At 36.1% G+C, this 24,621-nt stretch overlaps 3 protein-coding genes and 1 pseudogene across 3 annotated transcripts; 1 reads left to right on the top strand and 3 right to left on the bottom strand.

Moving 5' to 3' along the window:
* Window positions 1-4,432: 4,432 nt before the first annotated feature.
* LOC107905703 (ras-related protein RABB1c) lies at window positions 4,433-7,160 on the bottom strand. The gene is made up of 6 exons (XM_016832407.2): window positions 6,773-7,160; window positions 6,531-6,670; window positions 6,355-6,437; window positions 6,064-6,268; window positions 5,899-5,967; window positions 4,433-4,829 (listed from the first exon to the last, which is right to left on the bottom strand). The coding sequence occupies exons 1-6, from the start codon at window positions 6,816-6,818 to the stop codon at window positions 4,737-4,739; spliced, it is 636 nt and encodes a 211-aa protein (XP_016687896.1). The 5' UTR covers window positions 6,819-7,160; the 3' UTR covers window positions 4,433-4,736.
* A 1,687-nt stretch (window positions 7,161-8,847) lies between these two features.
* On the bottom strand, window positions 8,848-13,012 carry LOC107905702 (probable galactinol--sucrose galactosyltransferase 2; annotated as a pseudogene).
* Window positions 13,013-17,707: 4,695 nt separating this feature from the next.
* LOC107905700 (ATP-dependent 6-phosphofructokinase 2) lies at window positions 17,708-19,559 on the top strand. The gene is made up of 2 exons (XM_016832404.2): window positions 17,708-18,442; window positions 18,563-19,559. Exons 1-2 carry the CDS (start codon window positions 17,810-17,812, stop codon window positions 19,397-19,399), a joined length of 1,470 nt encoding a protein of 489 aa, XP_016687893.1. The 5' UTR covers window positions 17,708-17,809; the 3' UTR covers window positions 19,400-19,559.
* A 1,684-nt stretch (window positions 19,560-21,243) lies between these two features.
* Window positions 21,244-24,621, bottom strand: LOC107905701 (farnesyl pyrophosphate synthase 1). The gene is made up of 12 exons (XM_016832405.2): window positions 24,083-24,621; window positions 23,957-23,981; window positions 23,745-23,860; window positions 23,521-23,607; window positions 23,312-23,428; window positions 23,147-23,235; window positions 22,896-22,947; window positions 22,385-22,480; window positions 22,011-22,055; window positions 21,790-21,879; window positions 21,633-21,704; window positions 21,244-21,535 (listed from the first exon to the last, which is right to left on the bottom strand). The coding sequence occupies exons 1-12, from the start codon at window positions 24,191-24,193 to the stop codon at window positions 21,407-21,409; spliced, it is 1,029 nt and encodes a 342-aa protein (XP_016687894.1). The 5' UTR covers window positions 24,194-24,621; the 3' UTR covers window positions 21,244-21,406.

Genomic DNA, 24,621 nt, shown 5'->3' with positions numbered 1-24,621 from the left:
AAAAAATTAATCTGGGGGGAGGGGGAGTTTGGCTTTCCATATTAGCTTCCAAAGAGGGGCATTAGGATCGGGGATTTTGGTATCAATACTAGCAGCAAGATCATAAGCATTAGCCAAAGAAAAGTTTCTATTACTAGTGCACCTCTAACATAAGGAATCAGGGACATTGGAAAAATTTGGAATTAGGGTACTTAGGAACGTATCAATCAAAATTCGAGGTAAGTTCAAAGAAATACATGAAGGCCCTTGATCTTCCCACTTGTCCCACACTTGTTTAAAGTCATGAGTTCCTCCTCCCTTAAAAATGGTTCTTGAAGCAATTCTCTCAAAGGTCATATGCCTGACTAGTTATCCATTTAGAAGTTCACGGAATGACCGTCCTTTATCACCCATCTAAATCCAAAAGCCATGAGCGAGCTAATACTTAGGAGAAATTTTCAGGTCGATGAAATATTTTACACTGATAAAGAATTCCTAGGATCTGAACATATTTGGTCATGAGCAACTTAGCCCAAATACTATCCTTCTAGTGGACGAGTCTCCATTCCAATTTTATAATAAGAGCTTGATTTTTAAACTTGGCAATTAGAATGCTCAAACCACTTAGGGCTTTAGGATGAGATATATCCTCCCAATTAACCGGGTAGAATTTTCTTGACCCTTCCTAACTACCCCTCAAAAAATCTCTATTAAGTTTATCTCGAAAATCGAGAATGCTTGCAGGGAGTAACCTAATCTGATAAAGTACTTAGGAGTAAAGGCCATAGTAGATTGCAAGAGGACCAATCTACCAGTCGGGGAAAAGAGGTTCGCATTCTAGGTTTTCAGTTTGTTTTGGATCTTCCATAATGAAGTTAAAATCTCCTCAAAATGACTGACTAGGAAAGATTAGAAATCCTAGATATTTCCCAACGTCCGAAGATTCCTCGATTCCTAAGAAATTAACTACTTAAGCCTTTATACTTGGTAGACAGTTGGGAGAGAAAACTATTCTAAAATTTTTAAAGTTAATACATTGACCAAATTCCATTATAAATAGATCCAAGGTTCAACTTATAGACTCCGTCATTTTCAAATCAGTTTTCCTAAAAAAGATGATATCATTAGTGAATAAAAGATGAGAGAAACTCGAGACACTCATCGACTCTTTGATTGGTTGCTATTCCTTCTGATCAATTGCACGAAGGATTTCAAGATTTAAGACATGTCATGTATAAGATAAACAAGTAGGGAGAGACAGGATCTCCTTGTCTAATTCCACAATAAGGACTGAATGATTTAACCTTAGAACTATTTAACAAAATTGTGGAGGAGGTAGTAGTAACACGACTCATAATAAGATTTATTTTGGAATCCGAAAACCCAAAGAAGTGTAAGATTTTCTTAATGAAGCTTTATTCCAACTTGTTATACGTTTTCTCCAAATTAAGTTTAATGACCATGACTCCCTTCTTCTTTTCATCTTCTTGAGTGAGTGCATGATCTCTTGGACAATAATGACATTACCCAAAGGTTGCCTTCCAGGCACAAAACTACCTTGAAAGGGGAAGACTATCCTGCGTAGAATAGGTGGAAGCTTCATAACCAGTACTTTGGTGATGATCTTGTAAATCATATTACTCAGGCTAATTGGACGAAATTGAGAAATTGAAGTAGCTTCTCTTGATTTAGGAATTAGGGAAATCAGAGTTTCATTTAGTGAAGGCGGAATAGAAGTCTTAGAGAATATCTCAGAGATTGTCCTAATTACTTTTCTATTTGACATCGAGCAAACATTGTTGGAAGAAAAATGAGTGAATAACATCTAGACCGGGGTTTGAAAGGCTAGATTGCCTTGGTAATATCAACAAGGAAACCTTTACAAGGTGGGATTGAGCTTTCGAAGCAGAAAGTCTAGGCCAATCAAGAGTAAAACCTAAAAAGGTAAAACTGGATACTTTCTCGAAAGTGGTAAAAAGTTGGATGAAGTGATCCTGAACCATATTTTCAATATCTCGATACTTAGTAACCTACCTACCATTTCCATAAAAAAGACCAGCAATATGATTGAAATTTCTACGAAGCGTAGAAAGGAAAAATCTGGTATTACTTTCTCCATTGATAATCCAATTAACTTTGGATTTGAGTGTCCAAACAAGTTCTTCTTGGTGCATGAGCTTATTAAGATCATTAACCAACAATTTTTGAAGATTAATCAAGAAATCATTAAGATCATCCGCCAAGGCCCTTTCCACTTTTGAGATTCTTACTAAGAGACGTCTTTTCTGAGCAAAGTAGTTTCCAAAAATTGATTTATTCCAATCCGATAAATAAAAAGTAAAGTCAAATATAGCCAAAGGTAGATAACAATTGGATTTTGCAACAAAAAAAAAACCTTAAGGATAGATTTGAACTCAGGATGACTCATCCACATTTTTTGGAAATGAAAAGGAGATATTTGAGACTCCCAAACATCGTTTTTAAAGGAAATCAAAATAAGGCAATGATTGGGCCAAATCCTAGACCGATGAGTAACTTGAGTATTAGGGTAAAGTAACCTCTAACCTAGATTAGCGAAGGAGTAATTTATTCTCTTATAAATGAGACCGGCCAGATTTTTAAGATTATACCAAGTAAGCCTAGGACCATTAAACCCTAGATCGATGAGATTACAATGATTTAAGCATGCATGAAAACAATTGACCTGACCTCGAGTCGCAGGAAGCCCACCTCATTAAAGTTACGATAACAATCCAAGGAAGTTGATGTAACTCAGAAACTAGTTTCAAATTATGCCAGAGTAATTTACGTTCAACTAGCCTAGGACTAACGTAAACAAAAAATAACAATCAGTGAGAATTTGAAGAATGTATCTTAACAACAATCAGTGAGAATTTGAAGAATGTATCTTAACAGTAACATGGATCTCCTATTCCATATCACACAAATGATCATTTTTCATTATTATGCATAAAAACAAACAATTGAACGATAAGAGCAAAAGAATGTAAGTTCAAAATTATGCATTTTCCAAAAATTTCATTATCTCTATCTCATTTTTCAACTTTATAAAATAATGATTTAAGGATGCAAAAAAACCTCAAACATAAAAAAAAAACAAATTAAGCCCCTATTTTTTTTTGCACTCATTTGAGTGCTTAAATTTTCAAAATGCATAAAAAAGCCTTCAAACCTTTTAAAAAAAAAAGCAATTAAGCCCCTGCTCTTTTTTTTACACTCATTTGAATACTTGAACTTTCAAAATATATCAAAAAAACCCTCAAAAATTTTCAAAAAAAAAGCAATTAAACCCTTTCTTTTATTAAAAATTAGAAAAGAAATTATAAAAAAAATTAAAATCAATAAAAGCTATAAATAATATTAAATTTTAATAAAAATAAATTATTAAAAATTAGGAAAAAATATAAAATAGTAAAAAAAATGTAAATTTTATAAAAATCGTAAAATATTATAAAAATATATAGAAATATAAAAAATTATAAAATTTTATAAAGTCATAAGAAAATTATACAAAATGTAAAGAAATATAAATCTCATAAAAAAATATTTATAAAAATGATCGTACCAAAAGAAGCATTTTATAATTTTTCTATAACTTTTATTGATTTTTATTTTTATTTTATCATTTTTCGTCATATGTCACACTGTGTTGCAACACGTGATGACTTTAATTGAAAAAAACTAGGGGTTATTAGTTTTTTATTTTTATAATATTTAATTTTTTTTATTTTTTTACGATTTTTATAAAAAAATTCAAATTTTTAATAAATTTTAAATTTCATATATTTTTATTAAATTCAATAATTTTTCTAAAATTTATTATTTATATTTTTTTCTAATTTTTAATAAGAGTAGGGGTTTAATTGCTTTTTCAAAAAACTTTAAGGGTCTTTTTTTATACATGTTAAAAGTTTAAGTACTCAATTAAATGAAAAAAAAAGTAAGGGCTTAATTGCTTTTTTTTTTTTTGAAATAGTTTGAAGGTCTTTTTGATGTATTTTGAAAATTCAAATGCTCAATTGAATACAAAAGAAAAAAAAGAAAAAAAAAGAGGACTTAATTTTTTTCTAATTTGATGACTTTTTACACCCTTAAACGTAAAATAAATACTGAAAAACATCCTTATACATAAAAACAAACAATTGAATGATAAATGTAAGTTCAAAATTATGAAATTTTCAAACACTTCATTTTCTTTCTCTCATTTTCCAACTCTATCAAATAATTACTGAAAATTAAATTTTAAAATTTTCTTACTAAACACATTAATGAAAAAAATATTTTTTTTATTTACCTTTTTCTCCTTCAATTTTTCATCTCTTAATTTTCTTTTCGCCTAAGACTAGTACAGGGATGGAATGAAATGGATAGAATGCGTTTTACCTACCAGCCTGTCGAAAATTTTCAATAAAATGACAATAAAGAAATAAAATTAAAAAATGATCATATTGTTATTAATCAACATATGCAAATATTCAAATATTAATACACCATAAAATTATAGATCAATTCCCCATATTTTCGCCATTTCTCTTCACCATAGTTCTCGACAAATGAAACAATAATAGCTATCAAATTTACAACCAAATGGAGAACACATCTAGATGGATTATACAAATCACACACTCAAGCACAGTATTCTGGGATTATCAAATTAAACAAGGAACTAAAAAGAAGAAACAAAGGAAGTTACATGAACAAGCTATATTTCATTTTAGAAAACGAGAAATCGAATTTCAATTGCAGCAGCCACCGCCTTGAGAAGAAGAACCATCTCGGCCTCCAGATGGCCCCGGAATTCCACCGTATCCAACTTTTATGCCATAAGACTTCAAGCCAATAAGAAAAGATTGTCAGCAACAGAATTCGCACATTCTATCTATTCAACATGGTAAAGCAAAAGAAACAAAACAATTCATTTTCTTCTTTTATCAATATTCAAAGATGAATGACTTTCATTTAGCACTGCATCAAGTATTCAAAACTTCCTCAACGAAAAATATCGATAATGGTATCACATTGTTGAAGGATTTCAGTAGTCTGCAATCGAGATCTAAGTAGATTAAAGCTTCTTTATAAGATTAGTGTGGATTTCTAGCCAAATATTCAAGGATTGCCTAAATGTAGGGTAACTTTGCTTGCATCCAATATAAAACAATATTACCCTGTCATTCAGGATACTATGAAGCTCATCAACCTTCCTACCCTCACCTTAACTCTTAGTTGTCAAACCAGTTCTGTAAGTTTCTACATTGTTATTATAATTCCACAGTCAATGTGCATATTTCACTTTATCCTTTTAGATGGAATAACCTTTCAAAGGAATGATCATTGACAAAGTGGAAGTACATTCGTTCATGTCCAGAAACAATGACCTAAATCCTTTTCAGCAGTTCTGAATTTTGAATATCCACTAGGGTAGAATGTGGATGAATTTTAAAAGGGATTTGGAATTAAAAATAGTGTAAGTTGTATGATGACACAGATGCAATCAAGTAAATGTAGCATTCGTCATTAATTATCAAATCCATGGCTCCATTGGATACCAATTTGCAAACGAACAGAAATTCCTATATAATATGTGCGAATTTGAAATTCTCGTTTTTATACCTTTCAAATATATCATCATCATATTCCCAAACATAGCATAGAAGTATGTTACCTTAGTAAGAAGGTATGCTTGAAAAAAATGATTTTGGACTTCTTTTTAAAATTATATTAAGTTAAAAAAAATAAATAAAGAAGCAATATGATTCATCCCTTCAGTATTTCAAGCTACTCTAGAAGTTCATAACCTTTAATCAATCAAACTCTTTTGAGTGTTCAGTATGCATAAATGTGATTAATTCGAAGAATCAATGTCAGGAGATGTAAGCATGGTTAAGAAGAGGTAAGAACCTCATTTGAGACATCAAAAACCCCATCCTGAATCTTGGTGTATATGGTTGAAGCAGTTTTTATAAATGCCTGCATAACAAGAGAGATAGAGGTAAAATAGTTGGTAATGGTATAGGATAGGATTGAGAGTGAGAAGAATATTGTAAAGTACAACGGAGAGCAGACCTCTTCAACATTCTGAGCAGTTTTAGCAGAGGCCTCCATGAAGATCAAACCATGGTCCTTGGCGAATTGCTGGCCTTCCTCGGTGGTTACAGCCCTTCTATGAGCAAGGTCACACTTATTACCAATCAGCATAATAGTCATGTTAGCATTAGCGTGCTGTCTGGCATCCTCCAACCAGCTAGCCAAGTGATTAAAAGTTTCCCTCCTGTGTAGAATCGAATCAATTATCAAATTAGACTTAAAGATGAACAGATAGTAACATGAATATGAATAAAAAACGAAAGTCGGTACCTGGTGATATCATAGACAAGCAGGGCACCAGCAGCTCCTCTGTAGTAGGATCTTGTGATGGATCTAAAGGATTCTTGACCTGCCTGCCCATGTTTTTAAAAAGAAAATTGGGTAAGAAATAAAAATCATGGGTAAAAATAAAAATGAAGAACAAAAGGGAGAGAGGGAGAAAATACGGTGTCCCAGATTTGCAGCTTAATGGGTTTGTTATCGATGGTGATCATCCTGGCCCCGAATTCAACCCCGATGGTAAGATCATGTACCGGCTGAAACCGTTTGTCGGTGAACTGAAGGAGGAGGCATGATTTCCCCACTCCTTGGAGAGATCAAATCAGATGAGAGATGGTCAGAACAAGATTAGATGGTGAATTCATCGATAATAATAATAAAGGAGAAAGAAGAGATGAGTAAATCATACCAGTATCACCGATGATTATGTACTTGAAGAGGTAAGCGTAAGACATTCTGACTCTATTGAAGAAGAAAAGACGACGACAACGACCAAGTCACCAAACAAAACACAAGGAATAAATGAGTTGTTATTTGTTATTATCTTCGGTTGGATGATCTGAATCTGAATTTAATTTTAAAGAAGCCAAGTCCAATAGGGTGAAGAACCGCCTCAAACTCAGCAATCCAAGTCCAATATTATTGTCTTGCTAAAAAATTAGCAGAAAAGGTGGATTTTAAATTTTAATTAAGAAATTAAGTAATTTTTCCTAAATTTAAATAAATAGTTGGAAGCGTTTTCAGCCTCACTGCTGCCACCTCAGCTGAAAACATTTTCAGGAGGATGGGTTTTTTTCCTTTCAATTTTTTTTGTGTTGGGTGTTGGAAACTTGGATAGAAAAAATTATTTATGTTTGTGTTATAAGGAGAAATTGTTGTAATTTTAAGGTATATTTGAGTTCACGGTAATGCAATAATGCTCGGAGACCCACCCATTTCTTCTGCTATGTGAGGAGTGCACCATCACCTTAGAAGATATCGAATTGCAACTTGGGCTCCCAATTTATAGTGGTTATATGGTCACGTGTTGAAGTATAACTAACAAGTTTCATGCCACTAAAAGCGGATGCTTTATAAACATTGTAAGTTTGAAATCATAATCATGAGGGAGAACGGCTCACCAATATTATCAACTTGTTTTTTTTCTCCATTAAAGAAGTATCATTAATCTCATTGCCCGAAACTTGTGTCAGAGGTGGGGGCAATAAGACTTCTAGGGTGGGGAGTGACTGCGACAGTAGAGAAAAAACTGAAACTTGAGTTGGGGCGACAATGATTGTAGTTATTAATAAGTTCTTTAATCATATCAACCGTTGCCGCCCCAAGTCGCATTTCAGCTTTTCTTTACTGTCGCAGTCACTCTTCCCCCTGAAAGTCTTCTTGCCCCCAACTCTGCCACATGTGACAATAAATTAAGGATACTACTTTGATGGAGAAAAAAATAAGTTAATTATATCTGTGAACCCCATTTTTTTTCCCTATAATTATGATTTCAAACTTATGAAGTTTATAAAGTATTATTTTCTAGTGGCATGAAACTTGAACCTATGACCGCATAACCACTGTGAACTGAGGGCCCAAGTTATATGTGAACATGTGACCGCATAACCACCATCAACTGGGAGCACTAGTTATACTTCAACCCATGATCATATAACTACTGTGAATTGGGAGTCTGAGTTGTAATGCGACATCTTTAAGGTGATGGTGCACTCCCACACCACAAATGAAATGTGTGCGTCTCCAAGTACCACTACATTATCGTGAACTCAAATATACCTTAAAACTATCACAATATCTTCCTAAAATTCCAACACAAACAAATGTCTCTTCTCAAAATTTTAAGACTCAACCAGAAAAGAGAAACAATTTTAAAAAAATTCTAAGGGGCGATGGGTAACAGAGCTATTTGAGTAGGGGAGCAAAACCCCTAGATATATAAGCAATTAGGGAGGAGGAATTAAAAAAAAAAAACAAATTATGTGGGGAGCATCCGGAATTCTCAAGGTGTGATGATTGAAAATTATCTCGGGATTCTCGAATTCTAAAATTTTTTTCAAGAGATTCCTTGCTAGTGTTAAAGCTGAAAATATACGTTTTCTGTTTCTCTTCAAGATTAGTCTATTTTCCAAAAAAAAAAGTCTAATTTCTTAATTAATTTTAAAAACCAACCTTTTTAGTTAGTTAAGTTGCCAAGGGTGTTGTTAATTAAAGTTAATTTCTTTTATATGGGTTTTCACTCTTTGATATTCACAATAACTTCAATTAAACTTGAATTTGAATATAAATATAAATTTGATATACATGAACTATAAAACCTAAAAAATCTAATGAAAATTAATTTGATATATGTATGAGAATGAATTGAATTATTTGTCACCTTAAAAAATGAGTATGAAAAATTTAATATAAATAATAATTGATTTTAATGTTATATGTCAAAATTACAAAATTAATAATTAAAAACAAAATATTAACGGTAAATATGAAGTTATAAGAGAGAGAGAGAGAGAGAGAGAGAGAGAGAGAGTTTTAGTAACAGATGGCGATGTCCCAAGATGAGTTATGTCTGGGAGGGATGGTTATGGTAAGAAGATTGAGTTGATCATTGAAGTTAAAATCCTCATCTTTCAAGTTAATGGAGCAAGAAATGGGCTTGCAATTAGAGTATGCACCGAAGCAACCAGCTCCTCTTCCCTTCACATGCATTATATATTTACTACATCCTGAAGAATCAGTGGCAGTGGAGTCCTCAACACACTCCAGGGCTCCCCCTGAATTGTACATGTTCATTAATCGAATCGCTGCAAACTCGATTCCTTCACAGTAAACCTGCGATTCGCCCCACTTGTTGGTATTTGTAAAATCATTAATTATTATTAGAAATATTTTTATGTAAATTTAATGCAAAGGTATGAACGCAAGACCTTTATAGGAGATACAGTGAACACATCACATTCCAAAGGTTTTAATGAAACGTTCAGTGATCCTTCCATCGGCAATCGAGAAACACCACCTGACAGTCGGGTTTTTTACCACATGCTCATCAATCATCAAATGAAATGATATTCTTCTATAAAATTAGAAGAAGAAGAAAATTCAGGATACCTGTTTTGAAGGAAAAGACTGCGCATTCGCCGGTCCATAGCAGCCCTATGACCTCCTCCAAATACTCGACGCAAGCTGGAGAGACTGTCGTGATAGCTCGGAGCCAGTAACCACTTGGAATGCCTTGTTTGTGGAAGGCACTGGCCAGCTTCCTTGGCAATTGAAGATACCAATGACTCCAGTACATTTGTTCAAGTTCCATATTTTTAGAAGACTACAAACAAACAAACATCCAAATAAGGAATCGACCAATTTTATGCATTACTCCGAGGGACTCGAACACACTATACCTCTTCCCATCAGTGACCGGATCGGTGAAAAAACAATCTCGAGATGGTCTTCAGGGTATTTAGCTCTTAGTACTGATCCATCAGGAAGTACAAGCCTCTGCAGTATCTTGAAATCATGCCGTCCAGGTTTATCACTGTTAATAAAAAGGTTACATGCATACATACATGCAATATAAGATGTGGTCAGGCTCAGTGGTTTGCATATTTATTTGTGAGCCAAAAACAGAAACATGGGGCAGGGAAGCAAGCAGGAATGTTGTAATACTATCTCTCAATTCTCTAGGACATATTCCAAAGCATGTGGACCGGTTTTCTTATGATCCTTGCCTTGAGCAAATGACACAGTACCGGAAAATCATTGGAGGTTACGTATGTTGGCTGTCTTTTCTTTTGTCAGCGTCATCTTATCATTTGCAACATGTTTTATATACATGTATAGCTAACAAGATTAATTAATTACACGGTTAAACCATAAAAAAAGCACACTTTACCAGACATAAACACCACAGCCTCCCACTGCTCTAGCAACAGCATGAAACTCTGCTGCATCATGGAGACTCTAAAAGGTTTTTAAGAAGATTATCAGAATACCATGTGAGAGAGACCTTTACAAAAAAATAGATAAAAAGAAGGATGTCATGCCATACATAAAACATGTCCCAATCTGGGACAACCAATTCACCAAGAAGAATGCTGTTAAAAGCCACAGCAGCTATATGTCGAGCCCATGCTGCAGGCTCTTTTGGGTAGAAGTCATGAGAGGCTCGTGAGACAGCACTTTGTTTTAAACTGCAGCAACAAAATCAGAGCTGGATGATTTTTTTTTCCCTCTTGTTTGCCTAAAGAAAATGGACAACTTGGTGAGCTTTAGGAAAGCACAAGTTACTGGTAATGGAGTCTGTGCTCTGAGCCATGCAGCAAATTATGCTGTTGTCACTGAAGTTGGCAGCTATGGACCCTTCAAGTGCTTGTTGAATTTGTCTTGTAAGCGAGACTCGACCACCAAAACCTGCAGAGATGGTTTCTAGTATGTTCTGAGCGTCAACTTTGACCCCATCCACATCTTGTGAAGCAAGGTACCCGTGTAGATCATCATAAAACTGAGATATTTTATCAGGATCAACCAAACCAATACCATGCTTCCCCATTGAATCCATTGATATATCCCTCATATTTGCTAAATATACTGGTGAGAGTATAGGGTATCGCAATTTCGGATCATAATTTTTAGTTGCCACTGTATTTGGAACCAAGCCACCCCAATACCCCAGCAGTGCATGCGAAACATAAACATACCTGACAAATCAGAAAAAAACACATAGGAAGATGAAAATCTCAAAAACACATAGGAAGATGAAAATCTCCTTCAGTTGTCATATACTATACTATACTATACTATACTATACTATAATAGTGAAAGGTCTCGAAAAAGCTTACTTTAGGTCAAAAGTCCTCCTAATATCTGAAATAAATTCTTTAAGATCACTGGGCGTCTTGCTGTTAGCTTCGTTCGCTATTCTCCGTAATTTCTTATTTTCCTTAATGCTAGCCAATCTGCTACCAAACCTGAAATTTGGAGGGAAAGTGGGATATTGAGCATGAGCATATAAAAATACGTACTATATATATGTTGCTTAAAATGATTAGATAGAAGAAAAGGAGGCAGAGGCAGAGGCAGAGTGAGCTTACTGTAACCCGTCAACAAATGGTTCCCCTTGTTCCAGAAACTCATTAATGGTGTCTTGCCACCCATCATCTATTAGTAGAAACCTTGCAGGTGTCCCTCCCTGGGATAAACTCATTAGCCCATCTTTAATTCCTTGGGGATTAACGTCAGAGTAGAATGCATCCCATGTGCACCAACCGAACCAATCTAGAATTCCTGGCATCTGCACTTCAAAAACCACAACATATTTCAGTTTTTTTTTTCACTCTGTTAGCCTTAGCTGAAAATTAAAAGAAAGCACCTTGGCTAGTGTTAGTTTATCTCTAGACAATGGTAGGCCAAATAGGTTCCAAACTGCTTCTCCAGAATCCTGGTGCATTTATATGAATAGTTCAAATCAAATCATGATCACATTAAGCCTATCTGCTACATTTATATGAACTCCAGCAGTTGGTAAACACTTAACGGTTTCCTCAGAGAGGTGACCTACATCATAGAATCCTTCACCAAATCAAATGGATGGTCTCCATAATTCACAAAAGCTGCTTTCAGGGATTCTAATGTAACAACTGCAGGATCACCTATTAAAGAAAGAAAAAAGAAATCATGGATCCGTAAGGTTATCATGATAGAACTGTAGCTAGAGAATCAATAAAAAATCAACTAGTGATCATACATGGAGAAAAAAGTAAAAATAATAAAAATAATGATACTAGCCGCTTTCAACACAAAACTCTAGCTCATCTGATGAGTTGCCTTGCAAACTGCTTCTAAAATTGCCATCTAGAACAGGCAAGAAAATTATACAAGTAGATTGGCTAGAAGTTGGTCCTTGTCTTGCTTCCAAGAGCAGCATCTGAGTTTCAAGAGGAATGTCACTTGCTGAACTTCCAGTCCGGGGTATCATCCACCAAAGTTTAAATCTAAACAAGCAGAGTAGCCTCACATCCCTTTATGTAACATGACATGAAAGAATGACAGAATTAGATAATAATCCGAAATAAACAAAGAAAAATTTGGATTTCTTATTAGTAAATTAATAAAGAAGGAAAGAAAATCCGAAAATTTATTAAGATGAGTGGTTACTTAATGACTCCGAGCTTGAAAACATGTCGGCAGCTGGCGTGAGGGGAGGTAGCACCGACAAAAGCGGAGGTATCCGTTAATGGCATGACTACGATGTTTTCTGGGACATCTTTCAAGACCTCCTTGCCATTAATACTGAGGTTCCCATCTTTTAGAAGTGGTCTTGTTGCAAGCAACATGTTCTGTCTCCATTTCTGGTTCCGGGTGAGAAACAATGATGTATGGGAGAAGAAATTAAACTTGTCTTGGCTTAGGTTATTACTAATGGGCACAAAGGGAGTGCAGAAAGTAGAAATATTGGGTAGTAGAGACAAGACATTAGCGGCGGCGGCGGTGGTGTGAACCAGCTGAGTCACCCTGCGCATGCTTCTTCCGGTAGTTAAAAACCGTTAAGAAGGAACTAGTTGATTAATGTACTACTATAGTATTATATAGTATTTAATTTGTGGGGGTAATACTGGAGTTTGGAGAGCAGACGAGAGGGAGGATACTGATATATGTATACATATATATACATAAATACATATATATTTAATGTGAGATAAGATGTGAGACAGTTATTCGTAGTTGATAGAAAAGCAAGAGGATTAGATTGGATTAAGACATTAGGCCGTCCTTTCCCTATCCTTCCTCTCACTCATTTGCCTTTTCTACTTCCTTCTCTTCGCTTGCCACGTCCACATCAACATTGCTCACTTTTTGTTAATTTCATCACTCATATTTCTACAGCTAGTAAAAATATTTTTTTTTTTTACTTTTATAATCTTAGGAACGACGATCTAAATATTCTAATAAATTGCGTGTATGTATGTAGGATATATTCTCATATTATATCATCGGAACATTCTTGTCAAATTGGTTGATGTTAGGATCGTCCCGATTAAGCAACGAACAAGTAAAAATAGTAGAAGAAATTGAGAAGATGAACACACAAATTTAACGTGGAAAAACCCCTCAAAAGAGGATAAAAAACCACGGACAAAGATAATTTTACTATAATGGCAAAAGAATGAAGAGTACAAAAGATGGAGATAAAAACTAAACCCCGAAAACCCGAAAAACAAAGAACCCTCAAACGTAAACACAAAATTCTCTGAATGTGTTATAAGTTCTAATCTAATGGGTGTCTCTTAATTCTAAGATTGTAAAGGAGCCTATTTATAGGCTAAATTAGTAAGTCAAATAAACTATACTAATAAATGCTAAATATATTATACTAATAAATACTAAATCTTCTAGAAAGAAAATATATTTTTGTTTAACTTGACTTGCAAGCAATCTCTTAGAATTTGGGTCACATAATTCTAACAATCTCCACCTTGACACGAATTCTTTCAATGCCATCTTTGCCAAAACCCGCCACGGGCCTATCTTGAACTATGCAGGGAATTAACTGAGTCGAATCTATGCTTAGAACTGGAAGACTTCTAGCCTTCGACTTGTGCACTGCCAAATCAAAACTAACCCGGGTTTGATTTTCACGAATACAGTGCCCTAACTTTTCAAAACCTGCATCCAAAAGAGAACCTCTCTTCAACGAAACAGTCATACCTTTTTCCCTCCTATGACCAAGTTGCCTCCGCTTCAAATGAGTTGACTTTGACTCCGTAACGGACGAGGGACGTCCGATTTCACCGGTCACTGTAGAACCTTCCAGAATATAAAGACTGCCGGTTCTTTTACCTTTTAACAAAACGAGAGCTCCACGAGATACTTTAATGTTGCTCGACTCGATGTTGATTCTGCATCCTTTCAAGTCTAAAATACTAAAGGAGATGAGATTCTTTCGTAAATCAGGTACATACCTGACATCTGAGAGTGTCCTAATCGTCCCATCGTGTATCCTAATTTTAACAGTACCAATACCGATTATTTTACTAGATGAATCGTTTCTCATGTGCACAACTCCACCTTCAACTGAACTGTATGTGGAGAACCATTCTCTATTGGGACACATGTGGAAAGAACATCCTGAATCTAGGATCCACTCAGACGTAAGCTTGGAGTTATCGCTCGTTGACACTAACAAGAAATCATCACCGCCTTCATCGACCAAATTAGCACCAGCTACATCTTCCTCGTTACTCTCAGCAGCTCTTTTATTTCGCAGTTTATAACAATCTGCTTTGACGTGACCTAACTTTTTGCAATAGCGACACCTTTTGTCTCGTTTCTTTGATGCTACCAAAACGGAAGCTTGTCTATCTGCTTTGCTATTCAAATCAAACTCATTGTCGAGTTTATCTCTACTCAACAAATGACCCTTCACATCTTCGAACGAGAGTTTGTCTCTGCCATAAATCAGGGTCTCCCTGAAAGACTTGTATGAAGAGGGTAAAGAGCACAATAATAGCATAGCTTGATCTTCATCGTCAATATGAACCTCAACGTTCTTTAAATCATTTAAAAGAGTAATGAATTGACTGATGTGATCTTTAAGAAGCTCACCTTCGTTCATGCGAAACGTAAATAGACGTTGTTTCAACACTAAACGGTTAGCCAGAGACTTAGTCGCATAAAGAGTTTCTAACCTTTTCCACAAGGCGAATGAGGTCTTCTCCATCAATACCTCCTGCAATACTGTATTCGCGAGGCACAACTGGATTGCAGACAAGGCCTTTTCATCAAGCTCTTCCCATTCTGTTTGATTTAGATTCTCAGGCTTTTTCCCTGTAACAACCTTTTTCAAGCCATTTTGAACTAGAATTGCCATCATCCGAACTTGCCACAGATTGAAATTTGTCTCACCATCGAACTTCTCAATTTCAAACCTTGTTGCTGCCATCTCTGACCGGGCTGATCTATGAAAGTTAAACTAGCTCTGATACCACTTGTTAGGATCGTCCCGATTAAGCAACGAACAAGTAAAAATAGTAGAAGAAATTGAGAAGATGAACACACAAATTTAACGTGGAAAAACCCCTCAAAAGAGGATAAAAAACCACGGGCAAAGATAATTTTACTATAATGGCAAAAGAATGAAGAGTACAAAAGATGGAGATAAAAACTAAACCCCGAGAACCCGAAAAACAAAGAACCCTCAAACGTAAACACAAAATTCTCTGAATGTGTTATGAGTTCTAATCTAATGGGTATCTCTTAATTCTAAGATTGTAAAGGAGCCTATTTATAGGCTAAATTAGTAAGTCAAATAAACTATACTAATAAATGCTAAATATATTATACTAATAAATACTAAATCTTCTAGAAAGAAAATATATTTTTGTTTAACTTGACTTGCAAGCAATCTCTTAGAATTTGGGTCACATAATTCTAACAGTTGATGATTGCAATATGGTACTATTACTATTCCGATGATTACGATCAAACATATCTTCAGATAAGGGAACTGTAGTACTGATGCTTTGACAAACCAGCTTAAGAAGCAGACTTCATATAAGCGCCGCTCCAGCAACTTCAATAATTTTAATGCTTTTTTTCATGTTTGTAATGAGCCTCCAGAGGCTTTTGATGCTACTTTGAAGCTCTTGCTTTATCTTGTGCTGTTAAGAAGGCATTTGAGAAGGGGTTTTTCAGAGTCGTTCTAAAGTCGGATTGTGCTTTTGTTGTTAATAAGTTTAATAATCGTGCTCTGGATTTATCTTTTTATAGTCATTTGTTGTTTTAGCTTAAGGCCGCACGTAGCAAGGCTTAAATTCCGAACACGTGACACTGGGACCTTCACAGAAAGCTCTAACCCTTGTCTGGTTGTAGCCAATGACAAAATGAAAGTCCAAATAGTCATTGACTTTCAAAGCATACACCAAGCCAGGATCTATTGCTCGGTTGGGTCTGATATGTCCACAAACATAATTAAATGGCGTTGCCTTAAACAATGATCCGATCACCATATTCTGTCTTGTTCTCGCTATTACACCACACAGACACACAAAAACTTGGTTTACAATTATTTATATCAACTGATAATGATAACGCGGGTGAATGAAAAAAGGAAAGCTTAATTTACCAGTAGTCATGATCGCGGCTGGACTCCAGTTGCGCTTAAGAGTCCTCAAAAGACCAGCAACCCTAGAAACGTGAGGGCAACACAATGTGCGGGGCACTGCTCCATGAACAGCAACTATGATGTCCACTCCAGGTGCGGTAATGTCAGTTGTGAACATTGTCACACAGATATATATAGAAAATGTTGTTCTTCCGATATTAAGATCCTTCGGCATTAGCCTCATAAAAAAAGAACTTGCACAACAAACCTCAATGACCTCTGCTGTAATAGTATTAGGTCCTTGACATGAGAATGGTGCCATTGACGGAGCAGGTTTTGTATTCAGTTTTGCCTTTGAGGATAAAAGATTCTGGTAATTTATACCAATAACCAGTTTGCAATTGCAGTTGCTGCTCACCCGTTTCATGCAAAATGGAACTCTGTTTAATCTTGAATAAATAGATAAATAGATAGACATCAACTTAATTCAAATATATTACTTTTGAAGGAAGGGAAATGTAGCAGAAAAAATAAGAATCTATACCAAGAAGAGTTCTATTTTGGAACAACTTCTAATTATTGATTAAGGGAAGATAAGCTAAGCTACTTGATTGGTCGAAGGTAGGAACCATGGAGTCAAAACTTTGGTACTACCATTACCATTATTATATATGGATTGATAAATGGATATTACTTTAAAAAAAATTACTTCTTAATTACTAATAAATTCCCAAAAATGAAAATGTTAAAACTTTTAGTTCCAAAATAATCAAACATAGCTTAGCTTGCAGTCACAACTTCTGCGTGGTATGCATGGATACTATATTTCAGTTCTCTTTTGACAGGCTCTGTTCTTATGTACTGCATCTCATCTGCATGGTGCATGCAAGCAAGGCCCAGTAATTGTTGCATCATTGCATAGTATCTTAGACTTCAGTTCCTCCATTTGAATCTGATTCAATTAAGCATAGTGAAGCGGTCGGTTCAAGTCTTTGTCTTTCACAGCAATTTATATTTTTGGATAAATTTAATAAGCGTAGCCGAGGCCAACCCAAGTGAACAGTATTCTATTAAAGTTCTAGATTCTAGAAATTAAAAAAAAAGTCCAGGTAGCTACAAGTGGCACCAAAAGATCGCCACGTGTGGAGAATGAAACATGCCACACACAGATAGACAAGAATGATCATGATGCATAAATTCAAAGGTAAAATAAAACAAAAACATCTGTTTTTCCTTCATTCGTCTTGCATACGTAGGAGCATATGTACACTTTTCACAACATCGTTTTTTTAAAGTAAAACACACTACACCGACCCGTCTGAATCTGTTGCCAACACCAACTCATCCTCTATGGCTAATTTATCGCAGCCGGAAGCCACCAATCTCGCCGCCGGTCGAAACCCACCACCGGAACAGCAACTTCATGATCACCTTGACGATCATGCCTTTTCATTCTCTCCTATAACCCTCAAAAAGCTGCCTCATCTGAGCGACTACCTGCAAGACCTCCAACCTGCTGGCTCCAATCCACTCGATCATAATCCATTCTTTCATCCTTCGGACGGGTTCTACGTAAACACATCCGACGTAGTTCTCCGGCAAGTCGCCTGCCGCCTCTCTCCCTCTGGAACAATTGCTTCTCCTTCTCACCACTTGGCATATATCAGAGCAGGTCCCCGCAAACAGATTTTCTTTGACCATTGTGCCACCAGGGCTGCTATCGTCACGTGTGGAGGACTCTGTCCTGGGATGAATACTGTTATAAGGGAGCTGGTTGTTGGTCTTTGGGACCTCTATGGGGTGCGCCAAATTTACGGTATTAAAGCTGGCTACCGTGGTTTCTATTCCATTCAACCTATTGAGCTCAATCCTAAGATGGTGCATAACTGGCATAGGAGGGGTGGAACTGTGCTTGAAACATCTAGGGGTGGCTTTGACCTCACAAAGATCGTGGATGCTATTGAGAACCACGGCTTTAATCAGGTTGTTTGTTGTCGCCGATTATGTGTATACATATATTAGTTTCTAAAGTAATTGGATGGATTTCTCTTGTCTTAATTGATAATAAATTTGTCTAATTCAAGTTAGTTGAATATATTGTAGGTTTACATTATAGGCGGAGATGGCACAATGCGTGGTGCTGTCAAAATATTTGAGGAGGTTCGGCGACGGAAACTGAAAGTAGGAGTTACCGGTATTCCAAAAACAGTTGACAACGATGTCGGCATAATTGATAGATCATTTGGATTCCAGACAGCTGTAGAAATGGCAGAGCAAGCAATCCATGCAGCTCATGTGGAGGCCGAGAGTGCAGTGAATGGAATCGGCTTAGTGAAGCTAATGGGTCGAAGCACAGGGCACATAGCCCTCCATGCAACACTGAGCAGCCGAGATGTGGACTGCTGTTTAATTCCCGAAACTGAATTTTACTTGGAAGGGAAGGGAGGGCTACTTGAATTCCTCGAACAAAGGCTGAAAGAGAGGGGGCATGCAGTTGTGGTGGTTGCTGAAGGGGCAGGGCAGGATTTGATACCCAGGACCACAGCCCAGAAAGAGGAAAGGGACGAATCCGGGAACATGGTTTTCCTAGATGTGGGTGCGTGGTTAAAGACAGAGCTGAAGAAATGGTGGGACAGGGAGCATCCTCATGAGTTGTTTACGGTGAAGTACATAGATCCTACTTACATGATACGTGCGGTGCCAGCAAATGCTACGGATAACTTGTATTGTACACTCGTGGCTCACTCGGCTATCCATGGGCTCATGGCGGGGTATACTGGATTCGTGACTGGTCCTATTAACGGAAACCATGCATATATCCCGTTGGCGGATGTGGCACAAGCTAAGAATGAAGTGAATATTAAGGACCATAAATGGGAATGGGTGAGGTCTATCACCAATCAGCCTGATTTTGTCAAGTCCAAGCAAAATTCAGTTTGATTTTATTTTATTTTTACTTATTTACTACCAATGGCAGTGGCAGTGATTATTACCACTACAGCTATCTGTGTCGATATTAGTTAATAGAGTTGTATGACTACTACTACTGATACTTTGTATATCACCACTAAACAATGCTGCAACATATCATTCTCTTCTATTCTGCTATGATATAGTAAGCTGTTTTAAGCTTTAAGAAAGCACTCATACTAACCAATTATACCTCCCAAGGGTCTAACAAGAGCAAAAATTTCATCAACCATTTCTGGACAACAAATTGCAACTCAGACGGCGGCATGATTGTTTAAAATTAACATTCATTTTAAGACCTGATACCTCATTGTTGGATACATCATATTTTGAAAGAGCCCAGAGAGATTCTAGTTAATGGTTCAATAGGAGATGAAGCGCATGAGATACATGTCATGTAAAGCAACAGGTGATGAGAACATTGTCTATATTATATACCAAGTTCAACTGAAATGAGAAGATCAGGGATACTTGAGAAGCCGTCTAAACAGAGTGGGGATTCGTTTACGAGCTACCAGTCTTTTCATACTGCAGTCCTGAACCAAATGACCTGAAAAGAGATGATAACTTTGAGCAATTCGATGACTCCTTCCACACAAGCTCAAAACTTCTGATTAAGTTAATTACGAAGGGAGCTCAATAGTTGAATGATCCTTCGAGAGTATAACAATTTGTTCCTGAATGCCTTCTATGATACTTGCAACCTCAGAATCAACAAGGCATTATTTAGCATTTTCTGGAAGTTCTGCAAATAATGGCAAGAACCTTTGCAGCTTCGGGTAAAACCAAGAGACAAAAAGATACCTTAAAACCAAGACAAATAAAAAGAAGAGAAGAACCATAAAACCAGGAGTGAAGGGAAAAGAATATAGAAGAAGAATAAAAGAGAATAAACTAAAAACCACAAGATGTTTTTATACAAGATGAATAGTAACAAAGCCAACAGGAGAGGAGAGGAACAGTAACAAAGTTCAAGGGCCAATCTAAAAATAAATAAAGAAATAGAAATCCCGGTGCCAAAAGAAAACCGATATATAACTCGTAAAAAAATTGTAATTACACAGTGTCAGCAATGCACAAAGAGAAGTACTAGCCACAGGCCAGCAAATTGATCTAACAAGAAAAACTAAAAATTGGGGCAAAAAAGTGGACTACAAAACATCTTGAAAGAAAATAATTCCTTTTCACGCTTGAAGAACGAACAATACTAGTCCAGCATACGTACTTGTAACAAAAGTGAATAGGAAAAACGATGTATTTTTACTTCCAAAAATGAAAGATAATTGGTTATGCAAACTCCCAGTAGCTGTCTTGCTAATTATTATATGAACTTTGTTGTTAGGTATGATAACAAGCAAAAGGGTCCCCCATTCATAATCATTTGGTCCCTTAGTTTAGGCCTTAAGCCACTTGAGTCGTTATCTATAGGCCCTTGAATGATGAACCTAGCTATAGCAGTCTACCTTTCTGCTCTATGTCTGCAACTGGAGGTCTGGAGTCTGTACAATAATTTTATTATTGTTCACTGGAATATCAAATGACCTCCCTGATTTCTTGCAATATTTAACGATAATCCAGCCGGTAGAAACTAGATCAAACGCCAACAAGTTACCGGTCTACCGGCAATTACTTATATGGGTTTTGAGTTGTTCAACACCATATCCAAGGTTAGTTTGAACTTTGAATCCTGTGTGTAAACTCATCCATCCCCCAACGTAGACTTATTAAGGTATAATAACAAAAGTGATCCAAATAACCAGAATCTATAAACAGAAGAGCATGCATCCTATTTTGGTTAACTTATTCAAATTGGCTAGAGACAGAACTCTATGAAATTTATTTAAATCTGAAACCGAATGTTTGTCGGAATAGAAAACAAGAAGATGATTGATTATAAAATATTAAGACAAACAAATGAGCATAGAACAGAAGAGTGGGAGAGGTTTTCCAGCCACATTCATCTTTGGAAACTGGATTCTATTTCTGCCTCTTGTAGATCTTCCCTAAGAATGACTTCAACACTGCTTGCACTGGTTTGCTAGGATGAGCTTCAATTGAGGTTACGAGCCTCTCATAGCTCTTGCTTTCGTAGTCCTCAAATACGCCCTGTCAATACAACAATAGGAAATACCGTTAAATAAATCACAGAACATTTCCTGTTTTCTTTTTATGTTCCAAGAAGAAATCCCTAATTATATTGAACCTTGAGATTAAGCTCATTGTATAGAGCCTTCACTTTAGCAACATTGGCAGGGTCTGGTTTCCCATAGTTCTCCTGGAAGCAAAGCATAACATAAATGAGTAACCATATCAAATTTTATTAGAAATAAGACAACTGGTAGAAACAGTTCCAATCTTACATATAACACTTTCTTCTGCTCCTCATTACAGATTTCCAAAGCTTTAACCACCAACCAAGAGCACTTAAAATCTTCAATATCAGTTCCAATCTGAGATTTACACAGAGCTTGAGTAAGACTTTCATTAAAACAAATGATGTGAGCTTTCTTTCATTAAAACAAATGATGTGAGCTTTCTAACTTTCACCAAAAGACTTCTAGTTCCAGAGTTTCTATCTTACCTTACCAATGGTCTCAGGATTGCCAAAGCAATCCAAATAGTCATCCTGCAGAAAAGGAAAATTCAATATTAACATACGGTATCTGACAATAAAAGAAGAGCAACCAAGAAATTAATTTCATCTGCCAAGAAAGCAGATCACAAGCACATTCTGGGAATCAAACCGTGCTAGGTAGTTCTTGAATGAAACCTTCTCAATGTTCAACAGAAATCACAAATTTCTAAAAGTTCAACTACAATAAAACCTCTGATACATTCAAACAACTAACCTATTAAATATACTCTTGGATTTAACTTTCAGTTCAAATCTATCCACTTTAATATCAGAATAAAATTGTAGAGGTTAAAAGTCTAATGAATTTGGCCAAATATTACCTGTACTTGAAAGTAGATTCCCATGTCAACAAGAATGTTCTTTACATCGATGTGGTTGTCAAGATTTTCACCACACATAACCAGTGCACACGCAACCTGGGTTCATTTAGGTAATATAAGAAGCAAATAACCCATACAACTATCATTCTATCAAACTCTAATGTGATGATTGAATGAATTAAGAGAAAGGATCCTATGTAAAAATATCAGCAGTAAGTGCTGCCTAAATAGATAGATGGAGCATTAGAAGCAAAATGGCTAATCTGACAGGGGATATAGCCAATAAAGCAGCAACTAATCAAATCCAGCTAACAACCTATTGATGTACATAAGCATGCATTAAGAATATTCAAGAGTAGATGCAGGGAGATAAAATGAATAATAGGCAGTAAGTGCTGCCTAAAACAATATCATTAGAATGGAAACCATGTCCTTTATAAACACTGCAGAAAAAAAAGATTGCCAATAATTCAATGTGCATGCTTCAAGTGAAATGGAGGTTGATACTTACAGGAAGATAAAATGAATAATAGGCAGTCTTGTACTGAACAATGCGACGGTGCCTGAAAGAGATTTTTAACCAATATATAAGAAATACTATTAGAAAGAGTTGAAATGGCAGAAATTGAAACGAGGCAAAGGGTGGAACTTTCTCGCTGTTCGACCACAATATGATTAAAGGTCAGTTAGCAGTTGGATTATGCACGATGATTGTACAAACTTTCATTTCATAAAACAAATAATTGCTAAAGTTTCACTCACTGTTGCAATGAGTATTTGGATAGATCCTTTTCTCCTTCAAGTGTTGTAATCAGATCTATCATCTGTCCTGAAGCTGTTTGAAACTCCACCTGTGTAAACCAAATATCCGAAAACATTTAGTATAGTTCTTGAATGAAGAGAAATTAAGATACACAAATTCATTACCTCATTAAATAAATCTAGCAGATCCACATAGTAAGGTTTCCCACGAAAGTGATTTTTGAGAATCCTGGTGATGTGATTGCGAAGTATAACACCGTCATTTACAGCAATCATACCAACCTACGAGGAGTTCAAACAAAGTTAATTGATTTTGGCAGAGGGAAAATTTAAGCAAATTATGATACGACAATAGGATCAGATTTGGTACAGACCTTCGGCAATCTAAACCAACAAGGCTGGCCACGCCGGGTGTGAGAGCTGTCCATGATGTCATCAAGAACAAGAAAATATGCCTGAAGCTGCAGTTTTTATTGCGAGAAAGCAAGCACAAGGTTTATTGTCATCTCATAGTAACAGCACAACAACTAGAGGAAGCAGCGCAAGTGTCTGTTACGTGAATAAGAAAGGAGAGAAAATGACAAGATTAGAGGGATACCCATTCAATACACCAACCGAGCGCACTTGTAAGAAAAATCTCATCTTGGGTCAATTCCTTTCCATCTTTCAACAGGCGGTAGCTATCAATCACAGAGAGTCCACGATTCAGTTTCCCTGAAAACAAACAAGTTGCAGCGTATGAAGATCAAGCCAAGAAAGTTAGAAAAAGCTTTAAAAAATTAACAAGTCATACAACGGTCGTTAAATTACCTCCAGGCACATTGTAGTCCAGCATCTGGAAGGGTAAAGGAAATCGGATGGTCAAAAAAAGAAAAATGAAAAACTATGGCGAGACAGCTAAGTATAAACGGAAAGGAAGGGGAGAAAGTGGAATACCCGTTCAACCCATTGACGAGAATCATCGGTAAACTCGAAAGAAGGATCCTGAAGGAGCTCCGATTTGAGCTGGGAATACACATTGAGAAATGCTGACCTGAGATCCGCCATCAATGCAAAGCCAAGATTTGGGAAGACCCAATGTCTTTTTTCGTGACAGTTTCTCTTGAGGGACGATTGAAACTGGCTTCTCTCCTCTCCTCTCCACAAAGTACAGTGAAGCAGCAAATAAGTAATTGACAAATTGCTGCAGCTGTATTTGTACTAGTATTTGAATACCGGTGATTGGTGAAAAGAGGAAAAAAAAGGCCAATAAAAAAAATGAGAATGAGCAATTGACTCAGACTCAGACTCTGACCAACCGGTATTTTATAGGCAGAAAGAAATATGGATAGGGAACGTGGGGGCGGCCGGGCTTAGACTTGAACTTCAACTTCAACTTGTTCCGTTCACTCTTCAGCAGCCAAAGTTTGGCATTGTGTAAATGTCTGTACTAAGATTATTTATTAATAGTCTAATTTGGCTGATTCACGTGATAT

The sequence above is a fragment of the Gossypium hirsutum genome, chromosome A05, assembly GCF_007990345.1.
Source record: "Gossypium hirsutum isolate 1008001.06 chromosome A05, Gossypium_hirsutum_v2.1, whole genome shotgun sequence".
Classification (NCBI taxonomy): Eukaryota; Viridiplantae; Streptophyta; class Magnoliopsida; order Malvales; family Malvaceae; genus Gossypium; species Gossypium hirsutum.
The sequence above is the reverse complement of the archived record's forward strand: the minus strand, read 5'-3'. Positions and strand labels throughout refer to the sequence as shown.

Coding starts and splice junctions, on each gene's coding strand:
- LOC107905703 (XM_016832407.2), bottom strand. CDS start 6,818: ATGTCTTACGCTTACCTCTTCAAGTACATAATCATCGGTGATACTG. Junction 6,671..6,772: donor CATAATCATCGGTGATACTG/GTATGATTTACT, acceptor GATCTCTCCAAG/GAGTGGGGAAATCATGCCTC. Junction 6,438..6,530: donor AGCTGCAAATCTGGGACACC/GTATTTTCTCCC, acceptor AAACATGGGCAG/GCAGGTCAAGAATCCTTTAG.
- LOC107905700 (XM_016832404.2), top strand. CDS start 17,810: ATGGCTAATTTATCGCAGCCGGAAGCCACCAATCTCGCCGCCGGTCGA. Junction 18,443..18,562: donor AGAACCACGGCTTTAATCAG/GTTGTTTGTTGT, acceptor AATATATTGTAG/GTTTACATTATAGGCGGAGA.
- LOC107905701 (XM_016832405.2), bottom strand. CDS start 24,193: ATGGCGGATCTCAGGTCAGCATTTCTCAATGTGTATTCCCAGCTCAAA. Junction 21,705..21,789: donor AGCAGAAGAAAGTGTTATAT/GTAAGATTGGAA, acceptor CTTTGCTTCCAG/GAGAACTATGGGAAACCAGA. Junction 21,536..21,632: donor ACAATGAGCTTAATCTCAAG/GTTCAATATAAT, acceptor TTGTATTGACAG/GGCGTATTTGAGGACTACGA.